General features: G+C 44.3%; 1 protein-coding gene across 1 annotated transcript in view; it reads right to left on the reverse strand.

Moving 5' to 3' along the window:
• Positions 1-1,792: 1,792 nt before the first annotated feature.
• Positions 1,793-18,437, reverse strand: part of RSPH10B (radial spoke head 10 homolog B) — a 52,741-nt gene continuing 36,096 nt past the window's right edge. Inside the window, exons 16-20 of the mRNA XM_080830379.1 lie at positions 16,582-16,722; positions 14,607-14,729; positions 13,774-13,867; positions 2,914-3,112; positions 1,793-2,066 (exon numbers count right to left, since the gene is read on the reverse strand). Of these exons, the coding sequence (XP_080686505.1) occupies positions 1,892-2,066; positions 2,914-3,112; positions 13,774-13,867; positions 14,607-14,729; positions 16,582-16,722 (732 nt within the window). The 3' untranslated portion in view covers positions 1,793-1,891. The remainder of the gene's footprint in view (positions 2,067-2,913; positions 3,113-13,773; positions 13,868-14,606; positions 14,730-16,581; positions 16,723-18,437) is intronic.

Genomic DNA, 18,437 nt, shown 5'->3' on the forward strand with positions numbered 1-18,437 from the left:
GAAATCCTGAATCACTCTTAACCCACAAGTTACCTGAGACTGTGTTTCCGGTGATAGAAGGTGTTCTGTGTCGTGTCTTCATTGCTGACTTTCGAATTGCAGCACAGTTAGATCATGGTCTCAGATGTATCCTTTGAATTTGTACTTTTCAACTGAAAATGCAGGCTGTATTTATTCAGTGTTGCAGTCTTGTTTCTGTGTGTTCAGACTTCTCGGTTTCCTTGCTTAAATTATCCTTACCAGGTGTTTGTCTTTTTGATTGTTTTCCTCCTTGTAATTCCGCTGGCTTTTGCAAGGCCATCATGTAAGGTGTTTATGAATAATGCATCTTTTGGGGGGTTGGTCCTTTTATCATTATTTTTGGTTTTATCCCTATTCAGCTGTTTTCTTTAAATCTTGTTCTTTTTACATTTTTTATTTTATTATTTTTGTTTTTTTAAAGATTTTATTTATTTGACAGAGAGAGAGAGAGAGAGCACAAGTAGGCAGAGAGATAGGCAGAGAGAGGAGGAAGCAGCCTCCCCGCTGAGCAGAGAGCCCAATGCGGGGCTTGATCCCAGGACCCTGAGATCATGACCTGAGCCAAAGGCAGAGCCTTTAACTCACTGAGCCACCCAGGCACCCCTACATTTTTTACTTTTTTTAGGGAGAGAGACTGAAGGCAGTGGGTGGAGGGGCAGAGGGAGAGAGTGAGTGAGAATCCTAAGCAGGCTCCACACTCAGCAATGGAGCTTGAGGCCAGGCTTGATCTCACGACCCTTGAGATCATGATCTGAGCCAAAACCAAGAGTCTGACGCTTCACTGACTGAGCCACCCTGGCGCCTCTAAACTGTTTTTCTAATATTGCTTACAATTCCAGTCCTCTCGATTAGATTTTCCTGGTACATCTTTTTTCATATCTTTATTTTCAGCCTTTCTGTCTGGTTTTAAGAAGTTTTCCATTGTAAAGAAGAACAGTGAAGTGAGTTTCGATTTTGAACCCGGTCTAATTATCTGGGGGCTTGGGCAGAGGAAGAGGGGGGTCAAACCTTCTCACAATGGTGAGGTATATCAGCACGTTTCCCACCAGCTTCGATGATTTCGGTTTCCAGCCTTTTTCTTTGTGCTTTCCCTTTCCCCAGCTTCATGTTGGATGATCATTTCCTTCCTTCCCCTAGTTTGGAAGCCACAGATTGTATTTTCATGCTTTTGGTGGTTATCCTTAAATTTAACACAGAGTAGCATAACATTTTCTAACACAGACGTCAGCTTTCCCTCACTGCACACCTATCCCCCACCTTTCCGCCTTGTCCCTGCAGTGTTTGCTGTGCTGGGGAACTCGTGGGAGCTGGGGAGGAGAGGCTACGAGATAGCACGGGAGGACAGGTATGATTTGGACACGGGGTGGTGACAGGCAAAGGTGGTGATCCAGGCTCTGGTAGGGGGCCCTGAAGAAATGTTTAAATAAATCTGTCTTCTGATGAGTTTTATCAGATTCTAAACTTCATCACCTGTACTATACTTTGATATATATACTTACATATATAAACAATACTTTATAGAGTATATACTATAGCATACATGGGTATTAAATGCATGTGCCATATATATTATATATAAGTATTTATATATATGTATATGTATGTATATGTGTATATATATGTATGTGTATATATGTATATATATAAACATTTTTATATATATTTTTTTAATCGTTCATCTCCATTTTCAAAATGCAGGCATTTCTGTGATTCCAGCACATAAGAAACATGAAATGCAGTGGCCCAGGCAGTGGTATTTCAAAGACACTATGACAAGAAGGAAGACACAATTTTATTGGTCAGGAAATGTGTTGCTGTGCTTCCCTTGTAAGCACCTTTTACATCTGCATGTGCTCGGGGCTCGTAACCTCTACTTTTTCTTTTTCTTACTTGCGGCGGGCTTGCTGGATTGGGACACTGCCGTGTCCTCTTTAGGGGGGCTTGGTGTGAGACTTGAGGACAGGGCATCCACCGGTTCCTTGAGCACAGTGATGTCGACATCACATTCTGGTCTTTTGGCCTCTTCCTCTCTCAAGCTGTTCAGCCTAACACAAGAAACAAACGCAGGAAGGTACCTTTGATTTCTCTTTGCAATTTCAAAACCAGTTTTATGCTCTATTTTGTTTATGCCAAGTAGGCCATCCCTAGATTTCAACAGTTTCTGTAAGCAGAACTGTAAATTGTCCTCACTTTGCCTGATATACAAAGTGATGCCACGTCTGGACAGTCCAGAATCAAGTTTTCATGTATCTAAAGTGATTTTCGAACCATTTTCCTCTGTAGCAACTTAGCAGCTAGAAAGTAGCCTTTTAAAATACTCATGGTCTTTGCCCGTACGTATAATTTAATGCTTTCTTCAACAGACCAACAGGCTCAACGTGTGCTTTGCAAAGAGCAGGCTTTGGCACTCTGGCCACATGGCCACAGTTCTCGACCACGGTTCTAGAAAGGTAGGCGAGCGGCAGATAGTGGGTGCTCAGCACAGGCCAGGCACTGTTCTAGACACTTCACAACATCAGCTCACCAAATCCTCACAACAGCCTGATACGGGGGATTATCTGCACTTACAGATGGGGAAACCAAGGCACCGTGAGTGGACCTTGCCCAGGGTCACCTATGGGTCAAGGGGCAGGGCTGGGATCTGAACCCAGCAGCCTAGCTCGGTGGCCTCTCGGTGCTACTCTGTGTGCGCCTTGGGGCCTAGGTGTTCCCGCCACCCCGGAGGACCAGCCATCCCAGGCAGGATTCTTCTGGCAGTTCCAGGTTCTCGGTGCCACCGCAGGAGCCGCCTCCCAGAGGAAGTTGTACATTTTTCATGAAAGCGTTTGGTCCCCGGCCACAGAGATGGGAAGGAAAGCTGGAAGAGAGGCGCTGAAAGGTTCTGTAAGTTACCTGGCTTCCAGCTCGTCGTTTTCCAGTTTCCTCTGGTGCGCCAGGGCCGCCTGATGCAGCCTGTTCTCCCTTATTTTCTGCTTGAGGGTTTCTTCGTGTTTATGTGCAGGGAACAGGATATTCACAAAAAAGATGTACAAACTTGTGATCCACACAGGAAGTTTTTCCTTTTGTTCGTCCTTGGAGTTTTCTTTTCTCTCTGGAAGAGGTTAAAAAAGGAGCACGAAGACAATCCCGGCTCTGCCCCTCCCTGCCTTGCCTGAGCATCTTCAGCCCCTGGAAGGGGGGGGGGGGGGAGGCTGCGCTTCCCCCCAAGCTTGGGAGGCTGAAGGTCAGCAAGAAGGGCTTCCCTGACCACCTGAAGTGAGGCGAGTGTCAGTGGACCTGACCTGTGACTGCCAACACTTTGAGTCTCCCGGTGTGTTCTAAATGCTGTAGGTATTTTGGTTTTCCAAAATTAAAACTAGAGAGACTTAGCATCTTGCATATTTCGCTGGGAGAAAAACAAAGAAAGCCTCTTGGTTTTTGCATGCGTTGTCTTTAAAGACTGTTTTCATTAAGAAAATAGTGAAAGAGCATTTTTTTTAAAGATTTTATTATTTAGAGAATGCAGGCGAGGGGAGAGGGAGAGAGTCGCAAGCCAAATCCACACTGAGCAAGTGTAGAGCCCAGCGCAGAGCTGGGTGTGGGACGTGATCTCCCGATCTCCCGCCCTGAGGTCGTGACCTGAGCTGAGACCAGGAGTCAGACGCTCAGTGGACTGAGCCACCCCAGTGCCCCGTGAAAGAGGATTTTTAACTCTTAATTGCAGAAGAAAGCAGGTGAAACTACTGCCTTGGTGAGAGTTGCTTCCCATCTACACGAGGGCCGACAGATGTCCGCGTGGGAATGTGTTTAAGTAGCTGATTCTGGGAAGATATTGCTTTGAATAGTTCTGTAAGGTCAGTAAGCTCAGGGATCTCCCAAGACAGCGAGTGTTTTTAGTGTGGGCCACTCTGCTGCGTGCGGGCGGGGAGGGGTGAGGAGACTGGGGACGGGGGTGATGGAAAGGTTCTGTGCTGCGAACAGTCCACCTTCCCCTCTCAGGAGCCACTGGGGCGAGCACGGAGCGGAACGCTAATAGGAAGAACCTTGAGGCCAATGCCAGACTTTACAAAGACCGAGGGAGACCTTTGTTGGCACTTCCCACGTGAGTTCCTAGGTTCTAGAATATCCATGTCAGCCATGGCAGGCTAGGCTTGGGAGAATGTTGTGCATGGAGGTGAGTGATGAGTAACGACTCAGGGGAATGAATGACCCTCTAACAGGCTCTGGGCACCATGTCACGGGCAGGCCCAGCCTCTGCTTCAGACGTAGCAGAGCGCGGTAGTTAAGAGCACAGACAGCAGCCAAACAAGTTCCAGTCCAGGCTCAGCTCTGCCACCGACTAGCTGTGTAACCTGCCACTGAATATCTGTGCCTTGGTTTCCTCATCAAAAAGGGAACCATGGAGGGTCCCCCTCACAGAGGTGGTATGAAGGCTAGATGATTTAACAGTAAACATTCAGTGATACACTAGCGGTTTTCCCACAAGCCATGCTTGCCAAAGCAAATAATTATAAAAAAGGTCATGCACCAAACATATCAGATGAAGAATGACTTGTATCCGGGTTACATGAATAATTCAATGAGACAACCCATTAAAAAATTTTTCTTAGGGGTGCCTGGGTGGCTCAGTGGGTTAAAGCCTCTGCCTTCGGCTCAGGTCATGATCTCAGGGTCCTGGGATCGAGCCCCGCATCAGGCTCTCTGCTCGTCAGGGAGCCTGCTTCCTCCTCTCTCTCTGCCTGCCTCTCTGCCTTCTTGTGATCTCTCTGTTATATAAATAAATAAAATCTTTAAAAAAAATTTTTTTTAAACACACAACTAAGTGTTGGAGAAGACATGGAAAGCCAGACCTTCTCATATATTACTGATGGCAGATAGAATGATCTGGCCAATTAGGAAAACAGCCTGGCTGTTTATATCACACGACAATTCCACTACTAGATATCCATCCAAGAAAAGTGAAGCTATGTCCACCATGCTTTGCACACCATTTTTCAGTATTCATGATAGTCCAAAGTGGGAAGAGCCCAGCTGTCCATCCCAACTGACGAAGAGATAAAATGTGGTTTATTCATACAATGGAACACTACTCAGCTACGCAAAGGAACAAAATACTAAGAGATGTTATAGCATGAATGAATCCCAAAGTAATTACAAGTGAAAGAAGATAGATAAAATAAACAGGATTCCATTTATATGAAATGTCCAAGAAGAGGAAATGCAGGAAGAGAGGTCATTGGTGCCCACTGGCCCACAGCCCCCAATGCACCCCACCCACATAACAGTGGTGGGAGTGAGAGCTCACAGCATGGGGGCCAGGGAGAGACCACAAACGAGTTTTAGCACCTACCCTGGGAAAGCAAAAGGGAGGCTGCCAGCACTCAGCCTGGTATATCACAGGATCAAGAGTAGAGATTTCAGGTGGAAAGACAGCAAAATAAGACTTCAAGGAACACAAACCATCTAAGAAACATGACACATCTGCGAGAGCACAATAATCCCCCAATAACCAGCCCAAAGGTATCATCGAGGTCTGCAACTGACCTGAGCATTCATAATAGCCATTTGAAAGACACTCGGAGCTACAAGCACACACAGAAGACAATCCTGTGAAATCAGGAAAACAACTTACAAACAAAAGGAGTTCATAAGAAGGAGATGGAAATCACAAAAAAATTGTGGAGCATGTGAGATGAAAATGCAGGAGAGCATCAACCACAGAATAAACCAAGCAGAAGAAAGTTGGTGGATTAAAAGACAGGAACTTTTGAATTAGTATTGTTTAGGTTTCAGTAACTTAGCATGGTTTAGGCTCTGGGAATTCAGCAGTGATCTTCCTGCTCGGGTGGTTTTTATGCCACCACCGCCCCACCCCACCACCCACCCACCCCCGCCGCCGTGTGGACAGGGCTGAGTAATGACCTGGGACTTGGGGAAATGGAGGCAGCAGACAGAATGCTGGATAGATTTTACCAGGAAAGGAGATAATATTAGAAGAAATATGAGGGTTTTGGTTTTTAAAGGTGCTCAGTTAAAAACAATATCTTATCCGCTATGCAGAAGCAAAATGGATTAAAGACCTACCTAACCAGAGAATTCCTAGAAGAAAACACAGGTAGTAGTTTCTCTGACACCGGCCCTAGTAGTATTTTTCTAGATGTGTCTCTCGAGGTGAACAAAAGCAAAAATTAACTATTGGGACTACATTAGAATAAAAAGCCTTTTACACAGTGAAGGGAACCATCACAACAAAAGGGCAACGTACAGAATGGGAAAAGATGTTTGGGAATGATAGATCTGATAAGTTCTTTATATATTTTGGATATTAATCCCTTAACACCAAAAACAATCCTATTAATAAATGGACAAGAGGATCTGAACACATATTTTCCCAAAGAAAACATACAGATGGCCAACAGACACATGAAAAGAGGCTCACTTATCATCAGAAATGCAAATCAAAACCACAGTGAGATACCACCTACACCTTCAGAACGGCTCAAATCAAAAACACAAGAAATAACAAGCGTTGGTGATGACGTGGAGGAAAAGGAACTCTTGTGCACTGTTGGTGGGAATGCAAACTGGTGCAGCCACTGTAGGAAATGGTATGGAGAGTTAAAATTACCATACGATTCAGTAGTTCCAGTACTGGGTATTTATCCAAAGAAAATGAAAACACTAATTTGAAAAGATATTTGCACTATTGCAGCATTATTTATAAGAGCCAGATCTGGAAGCAACCCAAGTATCTCTCCATAGATGAACGGATGAAGGTCTGTCACACACGCATGTATATATACCTACATGCAGACAAAGGAACGGTACCCAGCCACAAAAAATAATGAGATCTTGCCATTTGCAATAACGTGGATGGACCTAAAGTGTATAATGTTAAGTGAAGTCAGAGAGACAAATACCATATGATTTCACTCATATGTGGAATTTAAGAAAACAAATGAATAAACCAAGAAAAAGAGAGACAAATTCTTAAATACAGAGGACTGGTGGTTGCCAGACATGTGAATGGGGGGGGAATGGGTGAAATTTAGAAAGGGGTTCAACACACTTAGCACACTTATCTTGATGAGCATAGACTAATGTATAAAATTGTTGAATCCTGTTATACACCTAAAACTAATATAACACTATGTTAATTATACTTTGATTTTTTTTTTCAAGTGAATCAAGCTCCTGAGAAACACAAGTCCGTTGTATAAAGATATAGTCAACAATATCAGGCTCGAGAGATGGACATGTGGGCCCATGCTGGAGGAACAGCTGTCCAAACAGACTGATTCAACTTGGTAAGATCATGCTTTTGAAAGTCAACTCCAGGAGAAGTGACATCACCAAGATGGTGACATGGGTTATTGCCTGATTTCACTCCCTCTTCAAAAGAAGAACCAACAGCTCCTCATGGACAGGATACCACTGAGAAAATCCTAGAATACAGGGGTGAGGCTGAAGCGCCCCCTTCACCACAGAGAACGAAACAGCACTGGGAGGGTAAGAGGAACGGCTACATGCTGCCCACATTCTCCCCTCCTCCCCTAGGAGGGCACAGCACCAAACTGAGGCCTGCCCTGAGCCAGTGGTCCCTCCAGTGGAAAAAGAGTCCAGGGTACCCATCCAGCTTCCCCAGTACTGCGGGTCTCTTCTTGGGGGGTCCCCACTCCAGTCTTTCCCCAGGGGAGTTGCTAGGGAATCTGGGGGCTCTAGCACTGGGAATTTGACAGTGCCAGAAGGGGACCTGCAACAATCCGCACTGCGATCGTGGCAGACTGAGTTCCTACCTGCGGTACCCAAGGGGCAGCCCCCAAACGGTGTCTTTGCTCGCCTACGGAACCAAGTCCGTGGTGAAATCTGACCAGGAAACTCCACAGGGTACAGGTCAGCCTGACTAATGTCCTCAGATGAAGAGCTGTGCCATTCCTGGAGCCTGGTCAGCTCCCCTGCCCAGGAAGGGGAGCCGAGTCATAGCCTGGCTTCCAGCATCCTAGCAGAAAGGCAAGAACGCCGGCAAGCTGCATAATCCATCAACACTCAAGCAGAAAGTTTGGCAGCCGGTTCCACGTGGGGGGGGTTCCACGGCTTTGCCCAAGCAGAGGAGCTGACTCATAGCCCCGCCCAGCGCTAAGTAGAGCTCCCAGCCCTGCTCCGGCAGAAAGCCTGGCCAGAACATCGGCAAAGCTGCATAGCCCTGCAGCATTTCAGCAGAGTCTGGTAGGCAGAGCTGACAGCCTGCCGAGCAAAGCCAGTGGCCCTGTTCAGCCAGGGAATGTGGGAGCATGGGTCGGTTGGAGTCAAGACCACAAACAGAGCATTATCAGCCTTGGAGCAGTTCTCCCTCTCCACTCAGCCAAGAAAACTGACTCCTAACACTACTTCCTCCCCACCATCCCACCTCATTGCTGGATCCGGGCTTTAGCCCACCCAACAGCCCTGCACTTGAACAGAGAGCACGACCTAGGACCTTCCCTGTCTGCAGAGCAAAACCAGCAACCTGTCTGGCCAAGGAATTCATTTCACACACTTGCCTGACTCAGGTACCCAAACAACAGGCCACGGAAGCCACGGGCCCCCTGTCCTGCTGCCCCCCCCGCCCAGAGTAGGGAAGCTAATTCATAGCCTCATCTACAGCTGAGTATACCACCCAACCTGACCAGAATACCTAGGCAACCATGAAGCCTATCCTGTAGCCTAGTAGCTCTACGAAACAATTAGAAAACAACTAACAAAAGATCAGTAGTATGTCCTTAGCTATCAGTAATTCCTTTAAGTGTAAATCAAGATTGAATTCTCCAGTCAAAGGCACAGAATAGTTGAACGGATAAAAAGGCAAGATCCAACAATAAGCTGCCTACAAGAATTCACTTAACCTTAAAGACACACGTAGACTGAGCGTGAAAGGGTGGAGAAGATATTTCAAGCAAATGGTAATAAGACAACACAGACTATTTTTCTTAAAGATTTTATTTGAGAGAACGAGCAGGGGAAGGGCAGAATAAGAGGGAGAAGCAAGCAGACTTTCCACTAAGCAAGGAGCCTGATGCAGGACCCAGTCCCAGGACCCTGAGATCATGACCTGAACCGACACTTAACTGACTGACACTTAACTCACTGAGCCACCCAGGCATCCCCAGACAACACAGACTTGAAAAATAGAAAAAAGAGACAAGGTCATTATATAATGATAAAGCAGTCAATCCATCAAGAAGATACATTTATATTTATGCTGCTAACTCCAGGGTGCCTAAATAAAGCAAAAACTGACAGCAAAAAAGAGAAATAAACAATATAATAATAGTTGGAAACTTTAATATCCCACTCCCAACAATGGATAGGTCATCCAGACAGATCATAAGGAAACAGAGTTGATCAATGCTATATACCAAATGGACCTAACAGACATACACAGAATATTCTGACAACAGAATACACACTCTTTTCAAGCACAACTGGAACATTTTCTAGCATAGACCATACGTTAGACCACAAAGCAAGTCTTAGCAAATTCGAGACTGAAGTCCTATTAAGTATCTTCTCTGACCACAATGGTATAAAACTAGAAATCAATAACCAGAGGAAAACTGGAAAATTCACAAACACGGGGAAATTAACACTTTCCTGAACAACGAATGGATGGAAGAAGAAATTAAAGGGGAAGTTTAAAAGTATCAGGAAATAAACCGAGGGTTACAGAAGGGAGAGGGAATGAGGGGACATGGTAACTGGGTAATGGGTATTAGAGAGGGCATGTATTGTGATAAGCACTAGGTATTATATGCAATTAATGAATCACTGAAATACATCAAAAACTAATGTATTATACGTTGGGGAATTGAACATAATAAAAAAATCTTGAGACAAAATACAACACAATATACCAGAATTTACAGGATGCAGCTAACATGGTTCTAAGAAAGAAGTTCACAGCAATAAACACCTACATTAAGAAACAAGAAAGAGGGGTGCCTGGGTGGCTCAGTGGGTTAAAGCCTCTGCTTTTGGCTCCAGTCATGATCCTAGGGTCCTGGGATCAAGCCCCACATCGGGCTCTCTGCTCAGCAGGGAGCCTGCTTCCTCCTCTCTCTCTCTCTCTCTGCCTACTTGTGATCTTTATCTGTCGAATAAATAAATAAAATCTTAAAAAAAAGAAACAAGAAAGAATTCGAATAAACTAACCTAACTCTGCGTTGGGAACTAGAAAAAGAAACTAGATCCAAAAGTTGCAGAAGGATGGAAATAATAAAGATTAGAGCAGAAATTCACAAAATAGAGAACAGGAAAATAGAAAATATTAACAAAACTCAGAATCAATTCTTTGAAAAAAAAAGTCGACACCTTTAGCTAGACTAACCAAGGAAAAAACAGAGAGGATCCAAATCAACAACATTATGAATCAAAACACACATGAGTAATACTACAGAAATATAAAGATTATAAGAGGCTACTAGGAACAATTATACACCAACAAACTGAATAAACTAGAAGAAATGGAGAAATTCTTAGGAATATACAACGTACCAAGACTGAATCAAGAAGAAATAGAAAATCTGAACGGACCAATTATTAGTAAGGTTGAATTAGTAGTCAAAAATCTCCCAGCAAAGAAAAGCCCAAGACCAGAGTTTCACTGTTGTACTTTAGCAAACATTTGGGAAAAAATTAATGCAAATCCTTCTCTCTTCCCAAAAACTGAAGAGGAGGTAACACTCCCAAACTTATTTTATGAGGTCAGAATTACACTTCTCCCAAAGTCAGAAAAGGACACTACCAGAAAAGAAAACTACAGGCCAGTATCCCTTTTGAATATAGGAGCAACAATATTTGATAAAGTACCAGTACACTAAATTCAGCATATTAAAGGGATCATTCACCATGGTCAACTGGGATTTATTTATCCCTGGGAGGCAAAGATGGTTCAACATATGCAAATCAATCAATGTGATACATCACATTAATAGAATCAAAGAAAAAATTATATGATCATCTCTGTAAACTCAGAAAAGACATTTGACAAAATTCAATATTGATTCATGATTTAAAAAAAAAAAACCTTAACAAGGTACAGAAGGAACATACCTCAATATGGTAAAGGCTATATATAGGGTGCCTGGGTGGCCAGGTTGGCTGGTGGCTGACTTAAGCTCAGGTCATGATCTCAGGGTCCTGGGATCAAGCCTCGCACCCCAAGTGGACTCCCCACTTGGCAGGGAGTCTGCTTATGACTTTTCCTCTCCCTCTGCCCCTCCCCCTGCTTGTGCTCTCTCTCACTCAAATAAATAAATATTTTCTCTTTTAAAGCTATGTATTATAAGTCCTCAGCTAATATCACACTCAATAGTTAAAGACTGAAAAATGTTGCTCTAAGATCAGGAACAAGAGAAGGATCCACTCTCACTTTTATTCAACATAATACTGGAAGATCCTAGCCAGAGCGATTAGGCAAGAAAAAGAAATTAAAAATATCATAATTGGAAAGGAAGAGGTAGAATTGTCTCTATTTGTAGATGACATGATTTTATATTTAGGAAATCCTGAATACTACACCAAAAAACTCATTAGGTCTAATCAATGAATCCAGGAAAGTTGCAGGATATAAAATTAGCATACGAAAATCAGTATGTTCTCTATACACTAACAATGAATTATCAGGAAAAGAAAGAAAATGACCCCATTTACAATACCATCAAAACAATAAAATACTTAGGAATAAATTTAGCCATGAGGTAAAAGATCTCTACTCTACTCCAAGACATGATGGAAGGAAATTGAAGAAGACAAAAATAAATGGAAAGGAAACCCACATTCATGGATTGGAAAATTTAATATTGTTGTCAATACTACCAAGAACAATTTATGGATTTGATGCAATCTCTATAAGATTCCAATGGCAGTTTTAACAGGTAGAAAAAACAGCTCTAAATTTAATATGGAACCACAAAAGACCCCAAGTAGCCAAAGCAATCCTGAGAAAGAACTGAGCAGGAGGCATCTTACTTCCTGACTTGAAGCTATGCTACACAGTATAAAAAGTGTAACAGTATGGTGCTGGCATAAAAACAGACACAGACAATGGAACAGAATCAAGAACCCAGAAATAAACCCATGTGTAGAGGAAGTACTTGACAAGGAAGTCAGTAGCGGTGTTGGGAAAATTGCACATTCACATGTAAAAAAATGAAACTAAACACCTGTCTTACACCATTCACATTAATTATCTCAAAATTATTTAAAATTTAAATGTAAGATTAGAAACCATAAAACTGCTAGAAGAAAACGGGGGTGGGGGGAAGCTCCTTGACACGGGTCTTGGCAAGGATTTTTTGGATATGATGCCTAAAGCACAAGCAACATGATCAGAAATAGACAAGCAGGATGACACCGAACTAAGCAAAAGAAAAGAACAAAATGAAAAGACAACCTGTAGAATAGGAAGAAGTATTTTGCAAAGCATATATCCAATGAGGGCTTCAAATCCAAAATACAAAGAACTCCTACAACTCAATAGAAAAAAAATAAAAGTAGGCAAACCACCTGAATAGACATTTTTTCCAAAGTAGATATACAAGTGGCCAATGGGTACATGAAAAAGAAGTCCTCAGCATCACTTATCATCAGGGAAATGCAAATGAAACCACAATGAGAGGTGACCTCACACCTGTCAGAACCGAGAACACTGAAGACAAGAGGTAGCCAATGCTGGCGAGGATGTGGAGAAAGGGGAGCCCTTGTGCCCTGTTGGAGGGAATGTAAATTGGTGCATTCCCTCTGGAAAACAGTATGGAGGTTCCTCAGAAAATTCAAAATAGAAGAATCCTATAACCCAGCAGTTCCACTCCTGGGAACATACCGGAAGGAAAGAAAAACACTGTGGAAGAGATGTGTGCCCGCCCCCCTCCCCCCCGCCCACGTTTCATTGCAACGTCATCCACAGCCAAGACATGGAAACAACATAAGTGTCCAACGGATAGATGGATAAAGAAGGTGTGGCATATATACAATGGAACTTTATTCATCTGTTGAAAAGGAGGAAACCCTGACATTTGTGACAACATGGATGGGTCTTGAGGGCATTTCGCCAAGTGAAATAAGCTAGTCAGAGAAAGACAAACACCGTATGATCTTACTTATATGTAGAATTTAAAAAACCAAAATGCTCATAGAAAAGGAGACCACCCTGGGGCAAATAATACATTATATGTTAATAAAAAAAAAGAAAGAAAGAAAGAAAGAAAAAGAGACCAGATTGTGGTTACCCGAGGCTGGAGTAGGGGGGATTAGATAAAGGTACTCAAAAGGTACAAATTTCCAGTAAGTAAGTACAGGGATGTAATCTCCAGTGTGACGACTACAGTTGACACTGCCGTATGATATAGATGAAAATTTAAGAGTAGATCTTAAGAGTTCTCATCACAACGAAAAAAAATTTTTTTGGTTATCTATATGAGATGATGGATGTTAGCAAAGCATACTGTGGTGATCATTTCACGATATATGTATATCAAATCATTATGCTATACACCTGAGACTTGGGCTTTAAGTCACTCACATCTCAATAAAACTGGAAAAATCCAAAAACAAAGACAAAAACAACCTCAGCAAGATCATGCCTTGAAAGTGAACTCCATCAAGCAGGTGCCAGCATTGGAAGTAGCACTGCCAGCCTAATTATATTATTAAATAGAGCTGTACAATTTTACAAACCTTCTATCATTTATAAGCAATGATATGCAAACATCAGAGTTCAGTCATTAAAATACTCACCATTTTGAGACCAAAAAAAGATTAGCCCTTTTCCCGGAGATTTAAAGTTCATTTTGGAAATTCTTTCATCACTTAGAGACTTCTTGATCTTGGGCTTTTACAGAAAAGGAAATCATAAAACAAAATGTGACTTCTGCATCATTGTGAACTAAAACCAATTTGCTACCTTATAAATAATTAGAAAACTATTCATGAGACCATTCTCTTTAAGAAACTATCTTTGACTATTTTTAACCTGCTTAAATTTTGCTATTTGTACAATTAAGGAAATGAATAACAGTTACTGTACCCACTAAAACGCTCCTCCCAAGAAACCAAAGATTTGAAAGTCTTCCCTGGGTCGGTTGGGAGAGTCTACATGCGGTTAACTGTGCGTACGTTCCGATATTGATGGCATTTTTAACCAGATATATGCTGTTCACATCCACATTTTTGCCTCCAACTAGATCTTGCCCTTGAACCCCAGGCATGTGTCTCCATCTATACCACCTGGATGTCTGATCAGGCACTTTAAGCCTAATGTGTCCAAAAGGAGCTCCCTAATTTTGCCCCCAAACTCCCATCCCCCACCCCAGGCTTCCCTTCACAGTAAATGACAACTGTATCTCCCAATCATTCAGGCCAAAGACCTAGAATCATCTTGGCCATGTCTTTCCGTCTCAAACTCCACAGCCTTCAGCAAACCCACACTTCATTCCAGGAGGTCCCTTACTGATTTTTACTATTTTTATTTTTTTTTTTAAGATTTTATGTTTTCATTTGAGAGAGAAAGAGAGAGGGGAGGGTCAGAGAGAGAAGCAGACCCCCCACTAAGCAGGGAGCCCGATACGAACCTCGGATCTCATTTTGCTGAGATCAAGCATGAGTCCTAGCCTGCTTGAAGAGGACTTGGTGCTGCCGTCCTGCGGATCTGATTCCTGGCTTGTTCCTACACTTGAACTCCTGTTCTGGATGTTCTGAGCAACGACAAACACAGAAGAGGATTTGGGTTACTGTGGAAACACACAAGATTTTTTTTTTTTTTAAGATTTTATTTACTGGGGCACCTGGGTGGCTCAGTGGGTTAAGGGTTCAGCTCAGTTGTTTAAGTGTCTGACACTGTCTCTCTCTCTCTTTCTCAAATAGATAAACCTTTAAAAATAAATAAAATTTTAGGGCGCCTGGGTGGCTCAGTGGGTTAAAGCCTCTACCTTCGGCTCTCTGCCTCTGCCATCGGGCTCTCTGCTCAGCGGGGAGCCTGCTTCCCCCTCTCTCTCTGCCTGTCTCTCTGCCTACTTGTGATCTCTATCAGGTAAATAAATAAAATCTTAATAAATAAATAAATACAATTTTAAAGATATTTATTTGAAAGTGCAAGAACACAAGCAGGGGGAGGGGCAGAGAGAGAGAGAGAGGGAGAGAAGCAGACCGCCTGCCGAGCAGGGAGCCTGACATGGGGGCTTGATCCCAGAACCCTGAGATCATGACCCAAGCCAAAGTCAGACACTTAACCAACTGAGCCACCCAGGCGCCCCCCACCCCACAATTTTACTGTGTGATGACTTTTGACATGTCTACACCTGTGAAACGATCACCTGAATCAAGACAGCAAACATGTCCATCACCCCCAAGCTTCCTGTGCCCTTCGGGAATCCTCCCTCATCCTTAGGCAACCGCTGGTCTGCTTTCTGTCACTACAGATTACTTTGTGCTTTCTAGAATTTCCTATAATTGTACCTTTTTCTTGTCGGACTTCTTTCACCCAGCAGAATTCTTTTGATTCATCCCTGTTGTACCCTCGTGAAATAACCCTTGTTGAGTTATTTCCCTGCCGAGTCATCCTACACTGTACGGATAGAATGATTTGCCTGGTTGGGCATTTGGAACGACATGTGAAAAGCCAGAAGTGAACATGACTCGTTGGTTTCTGGGGAGGACCCCTAGGCCGGTGTTCACACTCGGTTATGAGAGTCCATGTACGGCCATCCATGAAGTCATGGATGGATTCCGGGGGGACACGGATTTCCCTCAGAGCAAAGCCCCAACCGTGGCCCAGGATAAGGCTCCCAGATGACCTGGAGAGGCCATCAGTCATACCCTCCACCTGGACAAGGCAGATCTGGTTGGCGGGGCAGACTGTGAGGCCAAGTGGCACACGAAGCCCTGAGCCTGAGACACATCAGGGGGGTTGTGGGAAGAGTCCCTCTGTACACAGCAGTGACCTTGTATGGGCACGTCTGAAGAGTCTCCCAGCTGCGAGGTTCCATCGGCCCCCAAGACTCTCCCTGTGGCTGCAAATGCAATGTGGCTCCAAAATCAGAACTCCAAGCCGACTTAACCCGAACCCCCCACCCCAAACTAGCGCGTATCAATTTGCTCCAGCAGCCGGACCCTTCGGTAGGGCGGCCGGCACTGCCCCCGCTCCACCCCGGTCCTATGGCGGAGCCTCGTGTCCAGCAGGCCTGTCCTCTGAGCTGGCCTCATCCTAAGAAAACCAGCGAGCGTCTCATGTACACTCGGGAGCTGTTTCTTGGCATCTCCACTCTGGAACGGGCTCTCCGGTCTTGTAAACACTAGATTGGGTCATGAAACATTTCCATGACAAAATATCTCAGATGTTCTAAGCCTCCTGGTCCACTCGGAGTCGACGCCCTTGGTCATGACCAAGGACCTAACTTAAAGGAAAAGACAATACACCTTTTCAAATTGTGAAAAGAAGTCTTAAATTATTTCCCGAAGGGTTCATAAAAGCCCAAGATAGTTTTGAGCTGGCTGAACCATTCCAGAATGAAACCGTTTCTTGCTCTCTAAATTCTAAGCTAACTTTACCTGATTTGTCGTGTGAGGACTTCCATGTTTGTTTCCAGACAGGTCATCATTTGGCAAATTTAGATAGGTTTTAGTCATTTGTTCAGTGACAGAGATGAGAGCAAAGCTTAAAAGAGCTTCAAAGAATTCCAGGAAAACCAGCTGAAACACAAGAAAACAAAGGGTCGTATTTATTCTGACACACCCTGAGGTGGACCAGCACTTTGGTTGGCTCTTGGTTTCTGTCTCCAGAGAACGCCACCACCTCATTCAGCGCTCAAGCATCCCGAGCACACACCAATCTGAAATAAAAACTACAACATTTAAAAGATTATGGGTGTTCTGCTTTAGGTTTATAAGTCATTTTGCTAGTTTGATGGAAACACTGTATATTAGTTCATTGAGGACATTTTCAATTTTTTTTCCTTTTTTTTTAAAGATTTTAAAAATTTTATTACTTATTTGACAGACAGAGATCACAAGTAGGCAGAGAGGCAGGCAGAGAGAGAGAGAGGAGGAAGCAGGCTCCCCGCTGAGCAGAGAGCCCGATGCGGGGCTCGATCCCAGGACCCTGGGATCATGACCTGAAGCGAAGGCAGAGGCTTAACCACTGAGCCACCCAGGCACCCCGGGTTTTTTTTTCCTTGAACAACTTAAGAGAAGTGAACCCATCTGTGAACCCAAGTGACAAGTGCAGGAGTTACCCACGTGGCAGCCAAGCCCCTCCCTGCTGTGTGCACCCCTGACACACGGACCTGCCTTCACCCGGGGAAGCACCTGCATGGGGGGCCAGCTTGTTTGGACTTTGATCAGCCACCTGCCATGTCTCTTGGTGCCGAACCCAGAGCACTTTTGAGGCTCGCTGATTTGGCCAGAGATGCCAGGCCAGCCTCTGCCTCCTGCCCAGGGATCTGCTTAGCATCCCCCGCAGTCCCAGTGTCCCCCTAGGCTAACGGTTTGCTGACACCCGCCCAAAGATGGGTCAAGCTGGTAAATGAGACATTTGCTTAGCTCAAAGGCAGGACACTTTTAGTTTCTTGTGCCCAAATTTGACTCTTCCCGGGACCCCACCTAACACTCACTCACTACCTGCCAAACTCGCAGGCGTCCGACCCCTGTGGCAGGCGCCTCCTCCAAAGGCTTGTGGAACCACAGGGAGCATCAGTTTCTCCACCGGTAAGATGCGGTCAGCACCGTATACTCGCTATTGAGATGAGATCCTAATGTAAAGTGCCCGTCATCCCACGTGTCGGACCATTAGTGGCTGGGATTTTTTTTTTTTTTTAAGATTTTATTTATTTGACAAGAGAGAGAGAGAGAGATCACAAGTAGTCAGAGAGGGAGCAGTCAGGGAGCAGACTCCCCGCTGAGCAGAGAGCCCGATGCGGGGCTCGATCCCAGGACCCTGAGATCATGACCTGAGCTGAAGGCAGAGGCTTAACCCACGGAGCCACCCAGGCGCCCCGTGGTGGCTGGGATTTTTAGCTGTTCCCTTAAGTAAAATTTAGCACAGGTCAGTGGATCCCTGCCCCTACCCAGGTACCTACTGTCACCTGAGGGGACCCCAAACATCCACTTTGAAAGCGTGACCGACAGCAAGAAGAGTTTTGTTTCCTTATTAGCCGTCCTGCTCACACCATTCCTACTTTCCCTGTCCCCGCAAAGAGCAAACTTTGAGGACACACCACCCCACCTGCCACTGTGATGGTTCTGTCCAGGTCAGGCAGATAAAACCTGTGCCTTAGGTTTGCAACGCTAGCCTACCCTGTGTGTCCTGGCTTGTGATTTTGCCCGTCAACTTGAGAAAAGCGGCCTAAAATTTCTGTTCAAGGTGAAGTTATACCTACAGCTGGGCTAAGAGCAGGAGGGATCTCACA

This window comes from Martes martes (assembly GCF_963455335.1).
Source record: "Martes martes genome assembly, chromosome: 18".
NCBI lineage: Eukaryota > Metazoa > Chordata > Mammalia > Carnivora > Mustelidae > Martes > Martes martes.